Source organism: Cricetulus griseus, chromosome 4 (assembly GCF_003668045.3).
Source record: "Cricetulus griseus strain 17A/GY chromosome 4, alternate assembly CriGri-PICRH-1.0, whole genome shotgun sequence".
Classification (NCBI taxonomy): domain Eukaryota; kingdom Metazoa; phylum Chordata; class Mammalia; order Rodentia; family Cricetidae; genus Cricetulus; species Cricetulus griseus.
In genome coordinates, this window is record NC_048597.1 from 14,412,867 (window position 1) to 14,438,869 (window position 26,003).

At 31.5% G+C, this 26,003-nt stretch overlaps 1 protein-coding gene across 1 annotated transcript in view; it reads right to left on the reverse strand.

Annotated features, from left to right (window-relative positions):
- The window catches only part of Ncam2 (neural cell adhesion molecule 2), a 179,291-nt gene that overhangs the window by 16,351 nt on the left and 136,937 nt on the right, over positions 1-26,003 (reverse strand). Inside the window, exons 15-16 of the mRNA XM_035443597.1 lie at positions 25,753-25,874; positions 14,402-14,582 (exon numbers count right to left, since the gene is read on the reverse strand). Coding sequence (XP_035299488.1) covers positions 14,402-14,582; positions 25,753-25,874 — 303 coding nt within the window. The remainder of the gene's footprint in view (positions 1-14,401; positions 14,583-25,752; positions 25,875-26,003) is intronic.

A 26,003-nucleotide genomic window follows, 5' to 3' on the forward strand; every position in this document is an offset into this window, starting at 1 on the left:
AGAAAAGGAAATAACAAAACTCATGTCTTCAGGAGACAGAAATTCTCTTATTTTGAAATGAAAGAACAAATATTAAATTAGGACCACCTATTTTCTTTTGAGAAGACATTAAACAAAATTGTAGATATTAAGAAAAATATTTTCACATAAATATAAAGTTAGCGATTTTATGAACTATGTACCTAATTATCCTACAGTATCTACAGAGTATCTGTGACAGAACAAGAAATTTATTAATTCAATTTTGGCACAAATGATACCTGGAAATTAACTCTATGTAGAAGGTTAATGAAAATGTTAACAAATAATAAAAGAAAGATAATTAAAAGCAAATGGGTTGGCAAGTGCACATATTTTACAGTTGTGTATTTTCTGCTTGGCCAATCAAAAAATCTAAGAAGTGAAATCACAGGAATATGGGCATATTAATAATTGGCCAGGGATTTTGTTGTTCCAAATATAGTTACTCAAACAGAGAGGAAAAACTGGCACCCAAACTTCCTTAAAATAGCAATAATTAATTGTTTACATTTTAAAATCTTTCCTTTTGTTGAATTTATAAAATGATAGCACTTGATGAGCATTGCATCAGAAAATTTTATATTTCCTCAAATGTCTCTATTTTCTTCAAATTACCACAAATAGTAGTTATGAAACCCTGATAAAATGATACAAAGTCACTACAGTAGTGAACATAAAATTTCCACTTCTTTTCCGATAATTAATTTCCATTGCATGTCATCATTTTGTTTTAGAGGAGCCTCAGTAAGAATGTAAGCATAAAGAGAAGATAAATCAGTCTATATCTATGTATGCAAAACTTATTTTAAGTTTTAATTAAACTGAAAAAATGGAAAATATAAAATTTCAATTGTTTTAATATTAAACCATGTGAAAATATATCTAAGAAAATGGTCCATAGATATTATGATAAAACTTTCAGGGTGGAATGTTCATGGTTAAGAAATGTAATATTAAAAAGTAACATGATTCATGGAAAGCCAAGTTTTCTCTTTAATTCTATACTGCTTGTTCTATATATGAAAATGAAGTAAAAATATGTTACTTTTCTTGTCATCGGTATGTGTGAGACACATTTATCAAAATGAACTCAAACAAATTTCATGGTAAGAAGTGACAATTTAAAATCAGACATGGCATTCAACAATCAAATTATTATTTAACTAGATTGAAGTGGTAACTATGTAACTCAAAAATTACTGAAATGGTTATTATTCTCTATTATATAGTGGAAATACACTATGTTTTGTATTGCTAATATAAAGATTAGATTGAATCTGTCATCTAAACCATTCCCATAGTATTTGAGGGTTTGTGTTAAAAAATAGGTCCTCTAACTCTTAAAGTTAGTATTGTTCTTATTCATATTCATTTTTTGCTTCATAGTATCTACAGATAGTCACAGAATATTTGTGTTCTTGCAATCATATTCTTATGGTATTTCTTTAGGGCCAAATTTATCATATTACAAAGGGGAAATATTTGAGAAAATTCAGAGTAGACATTTGTATATGCTTTTGTGAACTTTTACTGGCAATGAAACTTACTGACTGAGCCTGGTTTAACTGGAATTTGTAGAACTGTTTGTGTGTTTTACAAAAAATTCTTCTGATTATCTAAGCATCCAGAGTGATTTAATTTCATGAGAACTGCAAAATAAGTTTAATATAAACAAGGTTGGGTATTGGTTCTAAATTGTTTATGACACTTTTAAATATTGTACTTTAGCTATCTCAACATTGAAAGTTTTCACTAAAAACCATTTGCCACTGGATATTGACAACAAATAAAATTGTTTTACCAAAGTAAAAATAAAAACACAGAGGACAGAAAGACTGTAACAGTAATAAAGAAAACACATATAACAAAGATTTTCCTCAGTTTTCTTTATTACAACAATGGAGAAGACACAGATACATAAAATAAAATGACATTTAATACACAATGGAACACATGCACAAAATTACACATAGCACTTGATAATATGAGGGGGTGTTGAATAAGATGATACAAAAGACAATACAACTATAACATGTACATAGTGTCAATAAAATAATCTGTGATGAAAACAAATGCAGTTAAAATGATCAAAATAGTCAATTTCAAACAAAAGTTATACATAAAGCCAATGTAAATCTATGAGAGAAAAATTCATAAATAAGTCTGGATTCTGGATATTATTTAAAGCAGTAGTTTCTAGCTTACATTGGTTGAAAGAACAAGGAGTTATAATTGCCCATTTAGTACATACATAAAATGAAATTGAATAAAGTTTAATTTTTAAAAGTTATATTTTAAAGTATGTAACTTACATTACAAAATATACTAATTCATTTTGAAAATATACACAAATGAAGAAACTATTTGATACCTATATATAATACAATCAATGTTAGTTCTTGCTTAAAATAAACTTTAGGTATATGTGGATGCATGACTGTACTTCAAAAGAGACTAAATTAATATCAACCTCCAGTAAATGTCAGACACATATAAGCCCTTAAAACATGCTTTAATTAACCATGTTTATTTATACTCCAACAATATTGTTTTATTCTATTTCAACAGATAGATTGATCTTATAAAATTATCCACCTTTTCTGTAATATTTCCTCACAAATATTTTAGATTTAGAAGCTAGTTAGGGAGAATCAGTATATGATTGTTAAATTTATCCAGTATATTATCTTTGACAATATAACTGTTTAAGTTTTGTAAAATAAAGAATGACATGAAAGTCATTTCTGTCTTATGTACTTTTTGACATCTTTGAAAACACAATACAAATTTAAAATATTGACTATAGGATAATACTCCGAATTTTTCATTATTGAAAGGAGTAAATAATAAAAATTAAAATATTATTTTTACTTTAGCTACTTACTAGACTTTATATTAGTAGAAAATTATGAAAATGAAATATACTACCTATTTTACTTATTACCTAATTCATATAGACATTGGTCTGCAATTTAAAATGATTTCATAATCAATTAAATGTCCATTTCAAGAACTGTTATATATTTAATTCCTGGACACAGGCAAATGTAAACAATCGTTAATTGCATTGGAATCTTAAAATTTTATGATTTACTTCTCTGTAGCTACAGGAGCATGTACATAATTTTTATACCTAATTACCAGAAACCAAAATACAGGAAACATACTCAATCCTACAAATAAAGAAGAATAAATGTAAGGAAAGCTAAATAGTTTTTTTTTAAATATTGACATAATCGTAAGAAATGTATTTTTGAAGATTTAAAGTTCCAAATTTTGGACTTAATTGATCTTGTTAAATAACCTTTCTATGCTAATAAAACCAATAATTATAAAATACATAAGATAGTAAATTGTTCATATTGTTTACCTCTATATATCTATGCATATATTCATTTGGTTTCATAATGTCAGAAAATTATTCATGATAATATTTACTGCAATAAAGGTTTTATCCAGGACTTTCAATGCTTTCAATATCACAACAAAAATGAACAACTTTAACTGTTTGCATTATTAAAACTTAAAGATGTTTCACTTTACCAGTATTTCTTATAATTTCTCTGAAACCAAATTTTTTCATATATAATATTGAACATTATTCTCAAACTTAAGATTAAGATATTACATTCTTGTGTTGATGGAATGTTGAACATAACTCAGTAGTTGGTAAATTTAAAAATTACTTTTTCCATTCTTGATGTGAGTATATCATATAATAACTAAATATTTATACATCTCAATGTATTCATCCTGAGTCCACCGTATATGACTGAACATTCATGTACAATATTCCTTAAGAAAAGAACAGAATAGTCAAATAAAAATATAGGGGATTCATTAAAAGTATCCTTACTGTTATGTATAATGAATCCTAATACATGGGTAGTGATAAATAATATCTGAATTAATGTATGGCAGTTATCCTTTAAACTTCAGATGCAAAACTTGTATAGTCATCTACATCCTTCTAAGTAATTTAACACGTGAAGATGAACATTTTGAATCTCTTAGAAAATAAAATTTGTGGGTGCATTTGTCATATATAAGTAAAGAACTGAAAATAATTATACTTATATAGCGAATACATTGTAAATATTAATGTAATGTTTCAAATTTATTAATGCATATCCAATAAAATCCGTAAGTATTTAGGTGAATAAGGAAAATGAAAGAAAAACTGGATAAAATCATTGAACTTTCAAACTTCTTCTTGTTAGTTTTTAATATAAATACCAGCATTGTCAAACCTTTGAAAGGAAGGATTTTCTAGAAGTATTCTTAGTTATATAAATCCACAGATTTGTAATGAGGAAGATTATGGCAATTTGTCTGAGAAGTCGTTTTGTAAGGAAGAACTTACTGCTATCTCTTAGATATCTATTTCTGGTCACACAGTGTCTTAATAAATTATGATATCATTTTTATTTGGGGGGTAGGGTCCATTGAAACTAGGTTCTAAGTTTACTATGCCTGAATTAGGAAGAGAAAAATGGACATTCTGAAATCAATAAAATTGTACCTTCATATCACACATATACATACAGATAACATGGCAATGCATGCATAAGCAAATTCTCTTAGCTCCACCACTGTCATATTCTGGTTTAAAAACTACTGAAATATTTCTACCCAAGGAGTTAGGATACACATGTTGTTAGACCAAAAGTTCTGTAATTACCTGTTAGTAGATACTATACTTATATGAATACACACATTTGTTTTAGTATCCCTTCAATGATTAACATTTATTTAAAAACATTCAGGAAATATTGTCGGTAGCAACTAAGGAGTATATTATTTTTATGACTTATTTATTGTTGATCATTTTGCAGATAATCAAACAGTGATACTAAATAGAGAAAAGAGTAAAATGGCAAGATATTGTTTGCACAGAGTAATGAAGCTTGGATAATAAAAGATAAAACCCAGCAGCAAGAACCTCACCAAGTCCTTAAGGCAAAAATAAGTATAGAATTTCTATGATTATTTGACATAACACAAGAATTTTATTATTTATTTTGCCTTCAATTTTTTGAAGCACACAATGATTATTGTGAGTTCTCTGTTAAGCTCTATGAGGTTCATTGGTATCTCTGAAGAAAATTAAATAAATAAAAGTTTCGTTAAAATTATTGAATTTAAAAAATGATAAGTTTCATATCTGGGTAACCTTAATCTTGAGTGTTCTATGTATCACTCTTGATAATGCTGAGTTGTGGAATATAAACCAGAAAACCAATCAAATCTAATTGAGTAGGGGCATATTTCATGTTTGCAAAAGTCATTTGTCAAGTTAAATAGACATTTAAGTCAAGTTAAATAACACATGACTTTTTCATGGACATCTTTCAATCATGGACTAAAGAATGAAAAGAAACATGTTTAGAAATGTTATTTGAATTTACTTCATTCTCAATATTTTGTACTTAATAGTAATGAACTTAGTATCTCCTAAATAAAGTACCAAGGAATATAGTACAAAGTCACAAATATAGTTAAAGTAGCATGGCTCATGTTTATTTTCAAAATTAAAAAAATAAATCTTTCCCAGATATTAGTGAGTTTTCCATACTAAATGAATTTTAGGTTTTTGTTTGGTTTTTCAGCCACAAAGAAAAAATATATTTGAACTGGTCATGTTTGCAGTTTATTTTTCATGCCATAAGACAAAATCAATAGTTGAGAGCAAAAAATATTATAAGCTTTAAATTAAAATAAAACTTAATTCTAAAGCATAGCTAACATTGTTGGACTTCACATAGTAAATAATATGTTTGGGTATCCTAAAAGCACAGAAAATGTTTCAGAGAAGCCAAATGCTTTGTTTTGGTGAGGGCAGTGAATATCAAAAGCTGAAAATTAGTTTTTGATTTAACAAATAAACACTGCTATGTTTGTCTATATAAATGAAACACTTAAGCAATCGTGTGTGATTGTGTGTGTGTGTGTGTGTGTGTGTGTGTGTGTGTGTGTGTTTCCTAATTGGTCTACGTATTCCTAACCATATCACATTATAGGATGTGGTTCAAAGCAAATGACACATTTTTCTCGTTTTCAAATAACTGAAATTGGAAAAACAGATTCCCTTCTTGTATTTCTTCAAATTGAGCTTCTTTTGAAAATTTGAATGCAGCAGGTTCTTGTTCTGATCTCATTTTGATCTCCTTGAAAGTAATGCCCAAAATAGTCATTTCTCATTTTGATGCTTGCAAAGACAGTGGCTGTCAGGATTTCAGAAAAATGTAATATATAACTGCAATAGGATCTTAAATCTGCAGTACTTGGTTTCAGCTCAAAATGATGTGAATTTACTGAATCAGTAACATTTTAAACATACTGAGATTAAGTTTATTTATTCTGGACAATGGTATAGAATTTTCATTTAATAAAATGTTAATTGGATTCTTGGATTTAAATGAGGACACTTGAGTCATCTTTATGCCTTCAGACATTGTCTCAAAACTGAAGAAAACAGAACAAGAGATATATGTATCTGATATAACTGGATAACAAGTTTGTGTTTTATATAAATTGTAGAAATTATAAAATCTTATAAATGTTCATAAAACCAGAAATTTTCATTTAACAGTTTAAAAGACTGGTAGAGGTGATTCACAATTTTATAAAACCATATTTCCCATGCTTTATAACTATAGATGTTGAGTTATATTTGCAAACTAATTAAATGAAAACAAGAATAGCTACAGAAAATGCTTACATTCAATGTACAAGGGAAACCATTTAAAGCAAGTTCTACTTTAGAAAATAAAGTATTTACAGTAAAACATATCATTGCTGAAAAAAGTAGTTGAGAGAAACAATGTTTAAGAGATTTCCTTCAGTTAAAGGATTTCTTTCTGCTGGTGGAGACAGAGGAAGAGGCTAAGTATTCAAACATTAATTTGACTACAGAAACTTTTGGCTATACATTTTCATTATCCTGCTGCTACTCTTTTGTTTATCTCTGTTCAGGAAATACCATAGACCATAACAACATTAAAGCAAGCAAGACAAACTCATAGCTATAATGAAAGGAAAACCAACAGCACTCAGCTGCCATGACTGGCTTCCATTTTCACCTTTATTCGCTTCACAGCAATTATCTGCAGGATGAAATCATTTTTGAACACAGAACACAATAAAATAAATATCAAAATAATAAAATTGTAAAGTTGAAAACAAAATAAAAGGAAAAGAACAACAGTAGGAAAGAAAAAAGAGAAAAAAATTAATGAAATATTTACAAAGAGCCATTATTATTTACCTAGGAAAAATTACTATGACACAGTGGCTAAAACATTATAGCACATTTTTTTTAAATAATCATACCTTATGAAAAATTTATATGATGGCAAATATCAATAAGGTTTATAACATGATCATCTGACATTATATTTTATCAATTTTTAATTTAAAAACACTTACATTTATATGCTGAACATAAAAATTAATAAGGAAGAAGTCACTGGTTTCCCACCATGAATTAGAATATTAGCAGTATTACAGTACACATAAGCCTATCATATTCCACACTTTATCTGCCATGGTTCATTAACATACATTCAGAATTAAAACTTGAAAAATGATTAACTACTATGCAATGCAAGTGAATGTTACATAGGCACAGCAGTAAGGAGAATAAAATCTTAGGAGAAATCAGTCAATTGTCTATTGACACACTCTAGACATCTCATTGAACCTCTTCAAAATTACTTTGAAAATAATTGTCATGACAATAATTTATATTTTATGTTTAAATGATATTTTGTCTTTCAGTATTTGATATAAGATAACAATGCTGGGTGTGTAGTGTCAAAATTTTGACCTCATTGAGAATTCCAGAGAGCTACAATCAAGTTCTACATTGTTAGACCAGGATTTTTCTGACCTTATTTACTTTATATTCTAAAAAGTAAAATGAATTGTAGAAGAGCATTTTTTATTTGCCATTCAAGTGAATGGTGCTTTTTCTAATCTCGTTTATTTATCCTTCTTTGAAAAGATTCTGTTTCTTTGAATTTACTGGAATTCATATTAAAAATATTACTTGAAAACTCACTAGAAATCTAATTTTAAATGTCCATGTATACAGAAATCAGACATTTAAGGTTTGCCTTTCTTAGCAGTGATTCATATTACTTTCTTCAGTTTATGTAAGCTGAAGTATATATATATATAATATATATATTATATATATTATATATATATATATTACATATATATATGCAGATCGCAGGCCTTCACATGACAGACCACCTCTACTATAAATTTCTGGTGATATATGATAGTAATTCTTTGTTCCAATAATATGGTTAGACAAAAATCATACATTCTTTCATTTCAAAGTATCAGCAAGTACAAAAAGGAGAAATTGATAAACATGTTATGATTAAATACAAGCAACATTAAACACGATGCTAAAATAATTTGTGAAATATTTTACAATGTATATTGATGTCTGATAATTCTCTATAACATGACATATTCTGTTCAATTCATATATACAGTGGTATAATTATTAGTTAATATTACAACACTGAGAAATAATCCAAAATCATTTTATAACAATAAATTTGAAATAAGTATCCAATATTCAGGCTATTTATAAATTTCAGTAAAATGGAATTGGCTCCCTAAAATCTAAAAATCATAAAGCTTATTTTTTATGCTCTATCTATAAACAAAGTGAGTCTTTCAAAATAAACATATACTTAATCAAAATAAGGTATATTATAATTGTAAAACTATTTATAAAATAAGAATCCTAAGCAACAGAGAAATATGTCTACAAAGATATATAGCTAGAAAAATACTTCAAAAGATTTTAAGAATATGTTGTTATGACTATAATGTAAGCAGATTATTTTTTGATGGTTTTTTAAGTTATTTACTGGAAAGCATAGACTTTCTAGACATCCTAATTATTTTGCCATACAAGATTGAAACTCAAGCAATAAAAAAAATTAACCTTTTGGTATAAAGTTAATAGCTGAATGAAAGATAAGTTTTTGGCATTCTTACTGTGCACAGACTTTTTTTTATTACTTAATTGACCATCTGGGACAATAGTTTATTTTCATTTTCTATTTTATTTTCCATTTTGAAAGCAGCCCTACATTTCAGCACCAAGGTTTTTCTCCGTTTTAAAAAAGTTAGAACAGTTCTGTTTAGCCTTCTCAGGCCTTTGCGTCTGATGTTGGAATTATCTAACTCCAGAAGCAAAAACCTTCATATTTCCTTAACTTCAAATCAGTTCCATTCTATTCTAAGCAAAAATAAGAAGGATGAACACAGTTTAAGAGAGCTCAATGAAGCAAATAAATAACTGCTTCATAAAATACTGGGTGTAACAAGACCACCCCCAATGGCCACAGAGAAATGATGCTTTACAGCTGGTGGCAACTTTTATCAGCTCAAAGTTGAGACACAGGCACATAGAGCCCAAAGCCAGCAGTTATCAAAGAGCCAACTGGTGAGGATTAACCATGAGACTGCATTTCAAATGAAGCTTTTGTTTTCTAGTTTCTTAAAAAAAAAAAAAAAGCAACAACAAAACAAAACAAAAACCCATCAGAAAAATCTGAACTGTAATAATCTAAAACCCTGAATTTACCATAAAAATAACTGAGAATGTTTAACATCACATCTTGAGGTTAGTAAGAAATTACCCAAGCAGTGTAAAGAATGCTCAAATCTTATAGTAGAAAAATTCACAAAGATTTCTATAAACATTAAAACAACTACCTGCAAAAACACAGGTATCATTTAGTTGTGGATTTAAGCAGATTATTAAGAGTGATACTTTATTCATATAATTGATAACTGAACTCTACAAGACACCCATTATTTGTAACGTAAGTACTCTTTACTTAAAACTGGAGAAAAAATTCCTAAGAGTTATGATGGAAATCAATGAAGATCAATTCTAAATACTATGAAAAAATATAATTTAATTGTTGAATTTCTACATTTAAATGCTGCTAAATTCTTTAGCATCACCACTTTCAAGGATTACCTCAAGATACTAAAGAGTTGTTGGTCTACTAAGCCATGCCTTACATGTGGCTCAATAGGCCCTGCCAATCAGTGGATTTAATCAGTAAATTAAAAATAAATCTTCATCAAACGTTTGTGCCATGAGGTTTTTCAAGTTGGATTCATCAACTTTTTACACATTGCACAGCAGAGAGAAGGTAATTATCTCCTACCTTCTAAGGTAGCTTTGCAGCCATGCTGTTTGTGCCTACCCTACCAGGAGGGTCTTATTACATCTGATATGAAACAGTTCAGCTTTCTCCACCTTAAATATCCTTCTCAGGATTTTCTTTCCTCTATTTGTTAGTATTCAGGCATTTGTATTGGCCTGTCCTTGTGGTTCTGAAGAATACTTTTCAGCTTGCTCCAATAAGTGTTCCATGACCTGTGCACATTCACTATGTTCCCTTTTAAAGGGGCCCTGCCCATCTCCCATTCTTCTCTCCTCTGTTGCTTTCTCTTTCTCCCTCTCTCTCCTTCTCTCCCCCATTTCCTCTTACCTGCTACTTCTGTCCCTGGATGCTGGTCTCCCTTCCCCACTCCCCCCTTTTTATAATCCTTTTCCCTAATTAAATACAAAACAAACAAACAAAAAACCTCTGCTTTAACCCTGTTGCATGGCCTCTTTCTCTTGCAGGCTGCTTTTCTTACACTGTAACACTCCCCACCTTGACAGGAAAGCTTCTTGTCACCATTACCAAAGAAGGGGACAAAGTCTTGCAGGCCTGTGTGACAACCAAAACCCATTTCCTGCCAGTCTTTCTCTGAAGCACTATGGCAAAGCTCTGTGAGGAGGGAGGTGTGTCTTTTGTTTGGGTTTTACCAGCAGGATTTCACACTTTGCTAGTATACTTCAGGGCCTCAGGCCTTATCCTAACTCTCAAGATAGTGCTTTTATTTTTCTTCAATGACTCTGTAAGCCCTTGATGTCTGGGAAGGTGATGGGAGAAAGTACATGTTTCCTTCTTTTTGTATTATGTCTTGGTAATTTTGGATTCTTTCTTCAGCACTCAGGAAGAATCCTTCATCCAGCTTAGCTGTGTCACTCCCATACCTGAGAAAATCTCAAGGAATGGCACAGACAGAAACTCTCCATGTAAGTTAGGTATTAATTCTTGCGTGAATTCATCCCTTCTAAACCAGAAAATTCGTTCACCCTCTGATTCTCACAGCCTTGTAAGGTAAATTTCCAAATTAAGGTTATCTCCTCTGCCAACGGCATATCTAATTACTTACTTCACATTCTATGTTTAGCATGGCCATCACTCTCTAAACAAAACTGTAGAATAAAATTATTCACCTGAAGAAAAGATGCTTACTGGTAGCCCAGCTAACAGTCATCTGGGCTACTAAATCCAGTCTAGTAGAAAGGTCTTGTGAGTTTCCTCCCATAACGTGGCTGAAGTTGATGGTTTCCCTTCCTTTCTTATGTTGCCTTTCCTCAAGAATAGATGTTGTCTCATCACTTGTACTTAGCCACGTGAAGGCAAAGTACACAATGACAACACCTGATGCATACTCCTTTTTTTTTTTATAACTTTAAGATCTGTAGTTACGTGGTTTTTATGGGCCATTGAGACACAGCTCCCTCCCTAGGATTCCCTTGAGGCAAACATGTCCAAATTCTCTTTCAGAGGCACTGTTTATTTCTAGTTGCTAAGGCAAGCAATCTCTTCTGTCAAAGGCATCTCCCATGTAATACACATACCTAGAATATAATTACTTCACGATTCTTTGGAAAGTTTTTCCTATAAGAAACATTTCATTATCCTATTTCAGAATCATAAATTGTGAATCCTTGTTAATGTGTTCATGGTATAATGTTTGAGGGGCACACCTCTTCCTCATGTTCACTCACTGTTGGGCTGGTTAGTGTTTGTGATCTGCTAATGATTCCACTATTTGCACAGATGAATTCTTAGTACTCACCTCAGTACTTGTCAAATGTAGAACATCAATACAAATTTCATTAGGGCAAAATGAATCAATTCTAATACAACAGAGACTGAAAAAAATTATAATTTTCTTCACTTTCTATCCCTGGTTTGTCTGTGAACTGTCAAATTGCAAAGTTTCCAAACTAAAAAAGGCTACTTTTAGAATGAGTGTGTCACTTTATTTCTTGATACGTATATTGAATATATATATATATATATATATATATATATATATATATGTGTGTGTGTGTGTGTATACACATATATGCTACTTATTTACTTATTTGCTTTTTATGTCTAGAATTCTAAGAACACAACAACAACTAAACATAGCAACATTTTGGTTTTAACATAGTGTTTCATCATTAAAACATTAAAAAACCTCCCTTATATTTTATAGAGTAATAATTTTAATAGGTAATATAGGTATTATGGGATACAGTATTATAATGTGGTTTATGTGTACAATATACTCCAATGAAAATTTGCATTTCTATCATCTTAAATAATTATCACTATTTTTGTTGAGAAAATTCAAGCTCTTTTCTTCTATTTTTCATAAAATATATAAAAGTGTGAATTACTATCTCTCTACAGTGATACTGTAAGACAACAGAATTTCATATAACAATGTCTTTGTACCTATTGAAATTTATATATATTACTTCACATAAATCTTTATTTCTATTTTTAAAAGCACTGAAATTTTTGTTGGAAATTAAACAGAATGTTTTGTTAAAAAAGCAACCATAATTTCACTTTACTATATTAGCTTTTCTGAGGGTTGAGGAGATTGGACATACTTTAGAGTACTTTGTCAGCTCCATTGACTCTGTTTAATATCCTATTTAATTCACATTTAGGAGACATGCATGGAATATGATTACCACAAGCATACTATAATCGTAGAAGAGGTTACTGGTATTTCAAATTCACAAGGACAAATAAAGTAGTAGGTGATACTATATCCAAACACATTTACTTAGGAGAATCAATCATTTCAATCATTTCCCAAGGACAAGATTTAAACATATATACAAGTACACATGATATAAATCAATCATTTAATCTTTTTAAAGCCATATGTAAAGAATGAGTAGCTCTAGCTTGCCTAACTCTTAAAAAATGTAATGTGAAAATATAGGATTATTTTTCAATTAAAACAGAATATTAGAAATACTGATAATATTTCTGAAGGACCTTATTTCTACATTTCCAAAATACACAATTTGAAGTATTTGTGAAAATATATTAGCAAAAATCTGTCCCATTTTAATTGAATTTAATCTCTATAATATGTATACTATAGCTTAATCAAAGATCAATTATCTCAAGCATCTGTCAACTTTAAAACACAAGATTATTAAAAAATTATGTCACATAGATTTCACCTTGAAACTATAAGGTAAATAATATAGGCAAAGTGAATATGTAGGAATATGGTATATACTATACACATTTATTTATAAACAAAATAATAATATTAAAATGTGAAGAAAAATGTTGTCTATGACAACTAACTAAGAGAACTGAAAATCATTTTCAACTAGCATATGCCGTGGCTTTATTGTCATCATAGAATGCATCTGTGAAGAATTTTAATTGACATAGCAATTTTCTTAGCATATCAATGTGCAATGATATAAGAACTATACCTGCCTCAGAGATCATAGATTTGTTTATATTAGAAACAGGCTAAAACTTCACTGACACCTTAGACCCTCTTTGTAACTCCAGCTGTAATTCTTAATGAAATTGCATTTAAACTGTTTCTGCCTCAATGATTTTTGTTTTCAAAATCAACTTCATGGGTCAAGCATGGGTGATCTTGTCTTCTGCTGTAGACAAACCTAACCAAAACTGGAAAACAAGCTCCCAGGTGCTTGGGAGAAAAGCTGCTTTTGCAAATGTTCATTCTCATCTCACCACTGTCTTAAGGAGGATATTCATCTGCCATCTCAATTTCAGTCCTCTCCCTGTATTCATCATCCCCAGTTCAATGTCACCGCTATAGATGTCTAAGCATGTTTTTCCAAAAACCCAGTATCTCAGTTCGAGAACAGGAAACTACATTATGAATGCAGCAAAAATCATGCTTAGAAAACAGAAATGAGCCGGGTGATGGTGGCGCACACCTTTAATCTCAGCACTTGGGAGGCAGAGGCAGGTGGATCTCTGTGAGTTCGAGACCAGCCTGGTCTACAAGAGCTAGTTCCAGGACAGCCTCCAAAGCCACAGAGAAACCCTGTCTCGAAAAACAAAAAAAAAAAAAACAAACAAACAAAAAAAGAAAACAGAAATGATACTTCAGTTCATCTAGTTTAATTTTCATTATTTGTAAAATATACCAGAAAGATAAAAAATGATAAAGTGCTAATTTGAAGAAAGGATATCATCTTGCTTACCTTTAATAATGTTGGGCTTTGGGGGCATGCTGAACTCATATATGGTGGGCTCAGAATACCCCAGTCTATTGGCAGCTGTGATCTGCACTTCATAGCCCATTGTCCACTGTAGGTGTTCCAAAATTATGTGGTCCTTATTCCCCTGAATCTTCTTCTCGAGCCACTGATCTTCTTTATCTTTCTGAGAAAGGAGAGAAAAGAACTTTTGGAACACATCCCTGTGAAAAGGTTGCATTTTAAATTTGATTTTGGAAATAATGTAAACAGTCTTATTTTCTCATTTCTAAAAATGGATATGTGAAATTGCTCATTTAATGAATTCAGCATTGTTTCTAATACATGTCTACATGAAAGGAAAAATGCTAGCTGAGGACTGATGATTTAACAAATCAGTCATGAAGAGTTTAATTCCAACTGTTAATTTTATTCTTTAATTCACACAAGAAATTTGGTTCAAAATTTAAATTTTTAGACTATTTATAGAAATATGAGTCAATGAATAATTGCCAGACACTGTTATTCTCACTTATCAAAGTAGGATAAATACCTATAAAGTAAATCTGGGAATTTATTTATAGTTGTATATTATCAGTGGTGTTTTTTATAGCATAAAATGAAATAACAGACAAAGAGAATATAGAAGACAAATTTTTAGCAATGTTCTTCATTGGTATTCTTTCCCATGAACCCAAGTGGGGTTGTTTTTGTTGTTATTGATTTGGTTTTTGTCCTTTTCTTTTCCTCTTTCCCTTCCCTCTGCTGATTTTCCTCATTCCTCCAGACCCCACTCAGCCTCCACTTTTACACCAAGCTATATATATTTATAGTATAGCCCTAATTTTATAGTAAAACTCAGTAAATATAAGCTCACATTAGTTCTGTTGATTTCAAGCATGTGTCCTACAATGCTTGCTTAAAGTCCCCATATCTGCCTTTTATATTACAAGTTATTATCTAAAGATTACTTGATCCATTCTGTAAGAATATGAGAGCAGTTGGTATTGTAAGAAATACATCAACACTACTATAATTAAGAAGAAAACAGTCCCCTGATTATCTGAAATAAATTGACTAAAACAATATGATCATTGAACTCCATCATGTTATTCTTCGAAATATATAAAACTTCCAGTTTTATTTATTGTTTCGATCAGATTTTTTGAAACATTAATAATGTCTTTGTTGGTCATATGCCTGGGTACATGCCTGTGTGTATATGTACGTGTTCATGATGAAGCAAGCTAAAACTAGAAAAGGGCATTAGATCCTCTATAACTTCAGTTACAAGAAGTTCTGAGCCACAAAAGAAGTATGCTGGTAATTAAATTCAGGCCCTCTGCAAGGTCAGTTAGTATTCATAGCTTCAGGGACAATTCTCTAGCCCCTTGTATCTGATTTTTTTTAAATTAACTTTTATTTATGTTTGGGTTAGATAAAGACAGGGGCTGAATAAAGCTGTTGATATTTACATGTCCTCGTGTCTGTGGCATGACCACAATAATCAGGGGTAATCTATGCAATTATGATCTGGGGCTACTCATAAAAATTTTAGTTTGTATCTGAGTGAAGTCACATATGAAATATTTAGATGATGTCAAATGATATATAGATTATGATTGGACAAAGTTTATTCTTCTGGTAGGATGTTCTTTCATGTGTGCATCCAAAACTGTACAAAAGTATAAATAAATGATGGAATTTTCACCTTTTATATAAAACTTCTTCTGAATTACCAATAACTTAACTCTTAATGCAGTAAATTATATTCCAATGTCATTATACACTGATATAGTAATGAAGCAAAGAGAGGAGTCTTATTTCTCACACATAAATCAATTTCATTTTCCATTCAACTTAAGACAAGGAGGCATTTTAATCCCCTAATTGCTATTCCTAGGGAATAGAAAAAATTTAAAGTGGGTGTAACAAAATACTCCCCTAGGCAGGAGAATCTCAATTATGCATTGGTAGACTGCTTAATTTGCAGAAATAGGGTACCCAGGGAATGATTTAAGATAACTAGTGGCAAAGTGTCCCTCTAGGTAGCTTAATGAGATGATTTGCTGAGTAGGACTACTATTAATATGCCAATTAAATGGTGGAAGACATGTTCTTTTAAAAAACAGTCATGGTGCATGAGTAAAGCTTTTATCAGCCAACTCTTATCTGGAAGAAAATAGTAAGAGCATGTGTCAGTTGAGGCAGATCTTTAATAGTGATACTCACCCTAATGCCAGCATTTAGGGGATTATTCCTATATTCTATATAGAGAGCTATAGTTTGTGTTTTTAAAGGAGCTCCTTTTTGCCCTCATTCTTGTCAGGAAGTAACTCACTATCTTTTCTAGACTTTGTATAAACTATAGCCAACATAGTCTTACATTACAACAAAATAATTATTTAAAAAGTCAATAGAAGAAGTAATTACATGACAACAATAGCCATGTTGTTTCTTCTGACTCCTGGGATGTATGATATAGGTTCATAGGATACAAAAGCAATTTTTATTTTCTAGGGTTTCTTGATCATAGGGTCCATTTACCTCCTCTTCATATGTCCTTATGTGAGTAATAAGAATTCTTGAAAATTAACTTTTACATTTGCTGCTTAAGGTGTATAAATACTTGTTATTAGTTCTGATATTTTCTATCATTGCACCATTTTAAATGCATAACTTGAGTCAGAACATTGGCTCATAGTTACACCAGTTTTTTTAGGCAAAGGTGTATTTTATAATAGGAATATTAAAATAAGTAAAATGCATCCTCTTTTTTCACAGCAGAAAGGATAAGGAAGATAAATTACCCAAATGTTCTTTGTTCTTTAATATTCATAGCTACTTCCTGGAGATATTTCAAAATATGCTTAAATTGATGTGTTTCAATAATTTATTTACATGCTAAAACTATTACTAGGAAGCCTTGTCCCCAGATAATCAAAGCTCATTTTTATATATTCACTAACTTAAGACTCTTCAATAAATTAAATTAAATTCAATAAATTAAATACATTTACATGGTATTATACAATATCTAGATTCCAAGTAGATTAAGAAGGTCAATCGAATCTTTAAAATACATGCCCTAATCACGGATTCTGGTCCCGAAAGTATCTTTCACACACTTGATTTGAAACAATCGATTTTCTTCAGTTCTTAAGTCAGGAGAGAGTTAATATGCCAACACTAAGAAATATTTGTGATCCCATAGCATCCATGTCCATAAATTTAGAGAGAATTTTGAAAAAAAATCCTTACAGATGCATGAAAAAGAAGCTATCAAATTATATTCACTCACGTTAACACTAAAACACATATAAAGCCCTCTACTTAAAATAGCTTCTTTTATTTTCTCAACTATTAGATTAGTAGACTTGTCTTTATTGTTTAAATAACTGAACTTGATCTCATAGCCTTATTACTACAAATATTAAGTCCCATGAGGTGTCCATAGAGACTTCAAATCCTGATTTTAATATTCTAAATCTTTTCTAAAACATTCTGTCTACCTAATGGGTGAGGCAACAAAGCAATCTAATTTACCATATTATATATTAAAGTTGTGTCCTTCCTGATCATAAGCTATAAGTAATTATTCTCTTTCAGAATCCTTGTGATCTTGTCTCTAGTCATTGAAATTAAAATTAACTGCATATATGTGTTTGATGTGCTAGACATCGTTGGCATATAAGGAACACATGGACTCAGTTATATTGTTCCCATACATATCACAGTTTAAAGTTTACCTCAAAGGTGACATCTAAGGACCATTTTCAAGATGTGATTATTACAGCTACTTAAAAGCTTCAAAACATTGATTCTTCACATAGGTTTACAAGCCCAAAGGCTCAGAGAAAAGACATTGTCCTGAACTAGCTGACAACTTGTAGGAACAGCAAATCCTTGGAGAACAGACTATCCCCCATTCAAGTGAATGTCCATTCTACTGAGGATGCACACTGTAGATAAATTGTACAAGCAGTGCCTAAGTCTCTTAACAATTTATTAGACCACCTTGCAAGGTAGAGATTCTCCTATCAGCAACTCCAATGTGGACATAATGTCACTAGACTATTTTGAGCTACTTTAAATTTGACCACTTAGATTAAATCTCCCTTTTATGATTTGTAGCATTAGTGGTCTCTTTCATTTGCACATTAAGTATGCAGTAGATCCTATCTTCTTGGGAAGGCTGAAGTCCAGGTATTTGTCCTAAAACTCTGTTTACATAAAGGATTTTCCCTGGGTGGTGGTGGCACATGCCTTGAATCCCAGCACTTGGGAGGTGGAGGCAGGAATACCTCTGAGTTCGAGGCCAGCCTGGTCTACAAAGCCACATAGAGAAACAGGCTCTAAAGCAATAAAGAGAAACCCGGACACAATACAAAACAAAGCAAACAAAAAATTAAAGGATTTTCCGGATCCTTTCAGCTGCATTTTACCATGGTGGTAATACAATTAAAAATGCAAGACATAATAGTAGAAATAGGACAACATGTAAAAGGGAAAGTGACCTAGGAAGAAGAAAGGAAAGTAGGGTAATGAGAATGAGGGTGTGAATGACATTATATGCATTGCTGAACACAGTAAAACAGCACCAGTCATTTTCCTGGTTAATATAAACATACATTCTGAGACTGCATCATCATAGCTGCACTGTGGGATTCAGGAGGCCTGAGAAGCAAACATATGGATAGTGTATTTACAAAAAAAAAAAAAAAAAAATCAGAGAATCTACTATCCTCAGAAAATCTTTAGTGGCTAAAATTTAAGAATACCAAAGGTGTACTGTACATAGCAGCAAAACAATTCAGGGGTTGGCACAATTTCCATGGACATATTTTACTTGTCCATTAATGTTTTATTTTTTGTATTTATACTTTTTTATATTTTATACATTGAAGCTTTTATAATTTCATTTTCTATTAAATGATCCTGTACTCCATCAGATAATCCAACTTCTCTTCTTTCCATTAGTTCTTAAAGGATTATGTAGGAAGTACACTTTATGCTTGGTTATTTATAAATTGAAAATCATTGAAGAGTAAGCAATATCCCTCTAAAAATGCAAAAGGGATTCAAACAATTCCTTTGCAAAACTTGTACGAAGAGTCTGAAATTCTATAGTTAAAATGGTGTTCTCTGTACTGGTTATTGACACAATAATATAATAATTGATTAGTGGTCAGGTGTATTTACATTTGAGTTAACAATCATTTCCAAAATGGAGTTAATAACAAATCCTCTGGTAGTTTGGAATTGATAAGTTTGAAATTGGAACAAATTAATTACAACAAAGAAGAATGTGATATACTGTGTACATTCAACCAGTTTTTTTTTAATTGGGGGAAGTTTCTATCCAGATGTTATTCAGATGTCTGCACACATGAGATCTTCCTGTCTCATTCACAAAGTAATAAAATTAGCCCTGTGTGTCACCCTGACCAAGTCAAAGGAATTCTTTTATTGGCACGACAAGAAGGGATTGTTACATTGGATAGACTGGATGAAGAAAATGACAAAATAAATGAAAATAGGCAATTTTATAGATAATTTTCCATGTGGTAATTTTCTAGTGATGATTTTCCTTTACACATAGGAACTTCATACATGTATAAAATATTATATGATTACATATAAACCCTTTTGTCTCCTCCAGTTGTATGTTTATTTCTTTCATCTTCATGGCTATTGTTATTTCCAGCTTTGATGATCATGTAATTGAAGACAGAAATGTATCAATTGTGTCCTTGCAAACTGAAATATATTGATTTTCTCAATTTGAATTTCTTGTATATTGTCTTCACTTTAACTGTTACATGCACTAATATGCATTTTATACATATGTGGCTTCTCAGAGAAGATTGATTTCGCACCTATATTTATAAAAATTTCATGAACTTACATTAGTAAATAGGCAATCATCATAGGCAAATTTCCTTTGATTCTTTTCTATTTAAAATATTTTTCATACACTAATTCTAATAAAGGTTACCCCGACCCCAACTCCTTCCAGATCACCCCCACTCAATTCCTTGATTTGTTTTTGCTCTGTTTGGAAAATAAATATTCAAACAAAGAGCATTGAAACCAGAATAAAAATAAAATAGCAAAGAGAAAGCATAAGAAACATACACACAAAAAAAATCAAAGCATAAAAGTTAGTTATAACATTGAAACAAAAACCAATAAGGAAATATTACAAACAAAGCAATATGAGACAAAACATCTGCAGAAATACCTTTAAGTTAATTTTTAATTGGCCATCTACTACCAGGCACTGGTCCACCCTTAATAAACACACACACACACACACACACACACACACACACACACACACACACACATATATATATATATATATATATATATATCATTAAAAACCCCAAATGTCAATATTACAAATTTGTTATAGTAATTGGCTTAAAATGGATATATTGTTACTTAAGGGAACAGTTTTGCCTTCAGCCATGCCTATGGCTACTCCTAGCACTATAGTGAGTGGGAAACGATGATGTAAAGTATGTTACATTGGGTAACAGAATTCTTGAAACTCTAATGTTACACAAGACAAAATCTCTATTTTTCTACATGTAATAAATATTAACATTAGGAATTTTACTAACATTTGAAGCCAATGTTGGTTTCATTAAACCAGACTAGTATGTTAGTCATTTCATATGACAAACCTATAGATAAATCAATTTTATATTTTAAAATGTATTCATTTGTGTATGTGTATGCATATGTGTAGGTATATGTATCAAGTTGCTCCTTGAAAAGTCAGACAACAATTTGCAAAAACTTGTTCCCATCTAACATCATGTGTGGTCTGGGGATTGAACTTTGGCCATCAGGCTTCACATCAGTCACCTTGACACTCCAAGCCATCTTACAAATCCATAGTAGATACGATTTTATTTGTAAAAATGTCCTTGTGGTTTTGTTCCATAGAGTTTTATCTGAAAATACTATAGGATGCATTGTGGTGAGACTCTGAGGAACAGTATACAATCCCCTTTGATTTTGTAGCCTTTTACATCCTGAAGGAGGTGCCTTGAATATAAAGGTATCTCCTGAAGAGAAGAATGTAAGCTGAAAAAGAACAAGATCCCAAGACCTAAGAATATGTGGATATGAAAGAAAGTAATTTAAATCATGGCAGAATTTCTGAAATGCTACCCTAGTCCTCGATTACTTAATAAATAAGCATGCAATTCAAAGAGTGGGGAGGAAATCATCTTACTTTATTAACTTTTAATCATATTTTCTTTGGCCAGGATTCCAACTTTATGTGTCAACAAAGAAGCGGCCAACACCGAATTCACAAGAGTAATCCATATGGCATTACTGATAGTTTCCTGAACACAAGCCTCGATGGTTTCCTGAATGAAGGAGTCGTAGTAACCTGTCTACTCTAATGCTTCCATGAGGTAGATAGAACACTTGCCCCATGTACACCGGCATGTGCTTCTACCGAGTCCGACCACAGTACCTTAAAATTTTCTTCATTATATTTCTTGTTGTGTTTGTGGTTTGATGAGTATATCTTGTACAGTAGTATACTTCGTTTCTATCTGTATTCTTAGATAACTAAAAATAATAACTCCTAGAATTATTTGAAATAATACATCACACATAAAGTACTCATGATTTACTAATTAAAATGCAATGATAATAAAAGTTAAAAGGGCATAGCATGAAATAATAAATGTCTGCTACTCTCCATTGATATCAGCAAGACATTTTCACTGACTGTGGTGTTGGTGCTGCTCTACTGTCAATTAATTACAATATATAATCAAACAGAGCTTTAAATTCAAGTAAAAATATTCAGAGAAAGATGTATAACCACATCACTATTCTATCGTCTTTTACTATTCACTCTGGCATTTTATTGGCACCCTTCCTTAGAAGTCACAAATATCTATGAGTGCTTTGTAGCAAAAACTTTCTGGGTGCAATTATAGGTACAAAACATACATGCAGGACCTATTCTAGTATAATTAATGATGCAGTTCTGCTCTAGGTTCCTTAGACGGAGATTCTCTTTTAAAATAATTTTCCAAATGAGAACTTCAAAGAAGTTGAAATTGTATTATATTGTGAGATTCAATCTACCTACTGTCCAAGGAGACTTTCAGAGGCTCACTGATGTAGAATCTTTATAGTAGAGTATACAATGACACCCTGTTGTTCTTTATTGCCAGGTTGAAGCCTAGAACAGAGTGTGGTCATCCCTAAAAACAGAAACAAGTAAATAACACTAAAAGGACTCACTTAAAAGGTTGTATTTAAATATTTTTGTGTGTGTGTGTGTGTAAAACAATAAGAATTAAATAAGAATATCCCATGAATTTGAAATTGAATGTAGAAGATCATGGAAGTTGATAAATATCAGAGGAAATAATATTACTATGTATTTATTTTAAAAGACAGATGTCTTGTAAAGGGAATATTAGAATTTAATGGCAAAGTTTATCTGGTTTATAAAGTTGATTATTGATGGATTCCACAGAAATCAATTTCTTTTCCATGTCTTAAAATCTAATGTTGGAATTGAGAAACAATCATAATTCACAAAATATACATTATAAGAAAATATTGGCATGTTCTTGGGTAGGTTGGATCAATATACTATAAATGGCAATCTTGCCAAAATCAACCTACAGATTCAATGCAATCCCAATCAAAATCCCAGCACAATTCTTCAGCTTGAAAGAAAATTCTCAACTTTATATGGAAAAACAAAACAACCATATACAATAAAGGAACTTATGGAGGCATCACCATTCCTGACTTCAAGCTCTATTTTACAGATATAGTATTGAAAACAGCTTGGTATTGGCACAAGAATAGACAGGTAGACCAATGGAATAGAATTGAAAAAACTGATATTAACCCACACATGTAAGAACACCCTATTTTTTTTTTACAAAGAAGCTAAATGGACAATGGAAAAAAAAGAAAGCATCTTCAACAAACAATGCAAGCATAACTGGATGCTGGCTTGTAGAAGACTGCTGATAGATCCATACCTATCACCATGCACAAAAGTTAAGTCCAAATGGATCAAAAACTTCAACATAAATCCAGTCACACTAAACCTCATAGAAGAGAAGTTAAGTGGTACTCTCGAATGAATTGGTACAGGAGATGGCTTCCTGAACATAACACCAGTAGCTCAGACACTGAGATTGAAAATTAATAAAATTGGACCTCCTGAAAGTGAAAAGCTTTTTTAAGGCAAATGGCGTGGTCAACAAGACAAAACAGCAGCCCACAGAATGGGAAAAAAACATTCACCAATTCCACATCTGACAGGGGGCTGACTTCCAAAATATACAAAGAACTCAAGAAGCTAGTCTCCAAAACACTAACTAAATCAAATAAAAAGTAGGGTACAGAACTAAATAGATAATTCTCAATAGAGGAATCCAAAATGGCTGAAAGACACATAAGAAAGTGTTCAACATCATTACCCATCAGGAAAATGCAACTCAAAACAACTCTGAGATAACATCTTACTCCTGTCAGAATGGCTAAAATAAAAAATACCATTGTTAGTTTATGATGGAGAGGATGTGGATAAAGGTGAACACTCCTCCACTGCTGGTGGGAATGCCAGCACATACAGCCACTTTGGAAATCTCTATGGCAGTTCCTCAGGAACATAGGAATCAATTTACCACAAGATCCAGCAATTCCACTCTTGCGCATATACCCAAAAGATGCACATTCATACAACAACGACATCTGTTCAACCATGTTCACAGAAGCATTATTTTTAATAGCCAGGTAATTGAAGAAACCTAGATACCCCTCAACTGAATAATGGATAGAGAAAATATAATACAGTTACACAATAGAGTACTACTCAGCAGAAAAAAAAATGAAATCTTGAAATTTGCAGGCAAATGGATGAAACTAGAAGAAACTAGAAGAAACCAGTTGCAAAGAGGGAGGAGTGATGAGCAAAATTTTAAGAAGCACTCAGTTATCCAGGAGGTGGTGGCACATTCATCTAACCACAGCACTCAGGAGGCAGAGGCAGGCAGATCTCTGCAAGTTCGTGGACAGCCTGGTCTACAAAGGTACACACAAAAAAACCCTGTCTCAGAAAAAAAAAAAAAACAGCAGCCACTCTATCACTCTCAGTGACCATTGGCATATATATCATTATGAAACAGAAGAAATATGCATGGGAAAATATTGTTGACTATCTCACAACAAGCAAATGTCTGCTTCACATACACCTTTTAGAACAACCAATGCAATTCTGCAGTCTTTCACTCACTAATAAAAATTACATTTTAATCAAATGATCCCTTTTGCTAAAGGTCAGTGACCCTTCTTTATTTTAATACTAGTGATAGGTCAATTTCATTATAACTTCTTCTTCAATGTGATTTGTTAGTATTTCTACCTTCAGCAGTTGACCTTCACTGTCAATGTGAAGGCATCAAGAATCATCTACAGAGGCTGAAGACATGACTCCACGGTGAAGAGCCTGGACCATTGTTCAACAGGAACCAAATGTGTTTTCCTGATCACTCATAGTGGCTCACAACTCCAGGACCATCACATTTGGCACTCCGTATACACATCAGGTAATCACATGGTATAGAAGAATATAAACAGACAAAAATACCTCTACATAAAACTAATTAAAATGATTTTCTAAAAAAGAATTATTCAGAGAAATATCTCTGAGAATATCTGTGAGGAAGTTTCCAAAGAGCTTCATGTGCTAAAGGAAGACTCGTTATTGTTATGTTTGAGTGGTGCTATAGCAGGGGATAGAATCCAGGGTGGATGAAAAGACCCAAAGTAGCCCTTCTCTCTGCCTCTCCACTTCCACATACTGCACAAGGTAAGTGCAGGGCATGTTTTTCCTGCCATGATGAACTACCACTTCTTAAACCATGACTCAAATCATCCATTATTTAAATTACTTTTATCAGATACATTGTTGAAATAATATGGAAAGTTAGTAATATAGTTTCTACCTTATTTCTAATGAAACCACAGATTTAGGATAATGAACTATGACAAAGTGGGAAGTAGGTAAAACTAGTCACATAAAGAGAAAAGAGAAATGTTATCACTCTTATGTTGCTAAACCACATTCGGAATAAATTAAGGATAAAACCATCAAAATATTTCAAAACACTATGTTTATGCTCTAATGAAAAATAGGTTACAAATATAATGATGAATTTATGGAATAGTAAAATTAACATTTATCCTTTACATCACAGAGTATAGATTCATTCCTGGCCAATCACTGAGGTCATTGTGACTCATCATGTAATAGGAAATCAGATACAAAATAACAGTCAAAAGATACTTACACTCCTGTATTTCACAATGTATTCTAAAATAGGAGCCCCTCCATCGTCTTGTTTTGTGATGCTGATTTTAAAACTCTTCCCACTGCTTGGCTGTCCATGTATGGAAGGGGGACTTGGCTCACCTAAGTGGGAACACAAAGTTTCTTCACAAGCTTTCACTTCACATGCCGAAGAATGCTTCTTCTTAATTAAACCAATACCGTATATACCCCAAATATATGACATTTTACTTGATTTAATTTAAATATTTT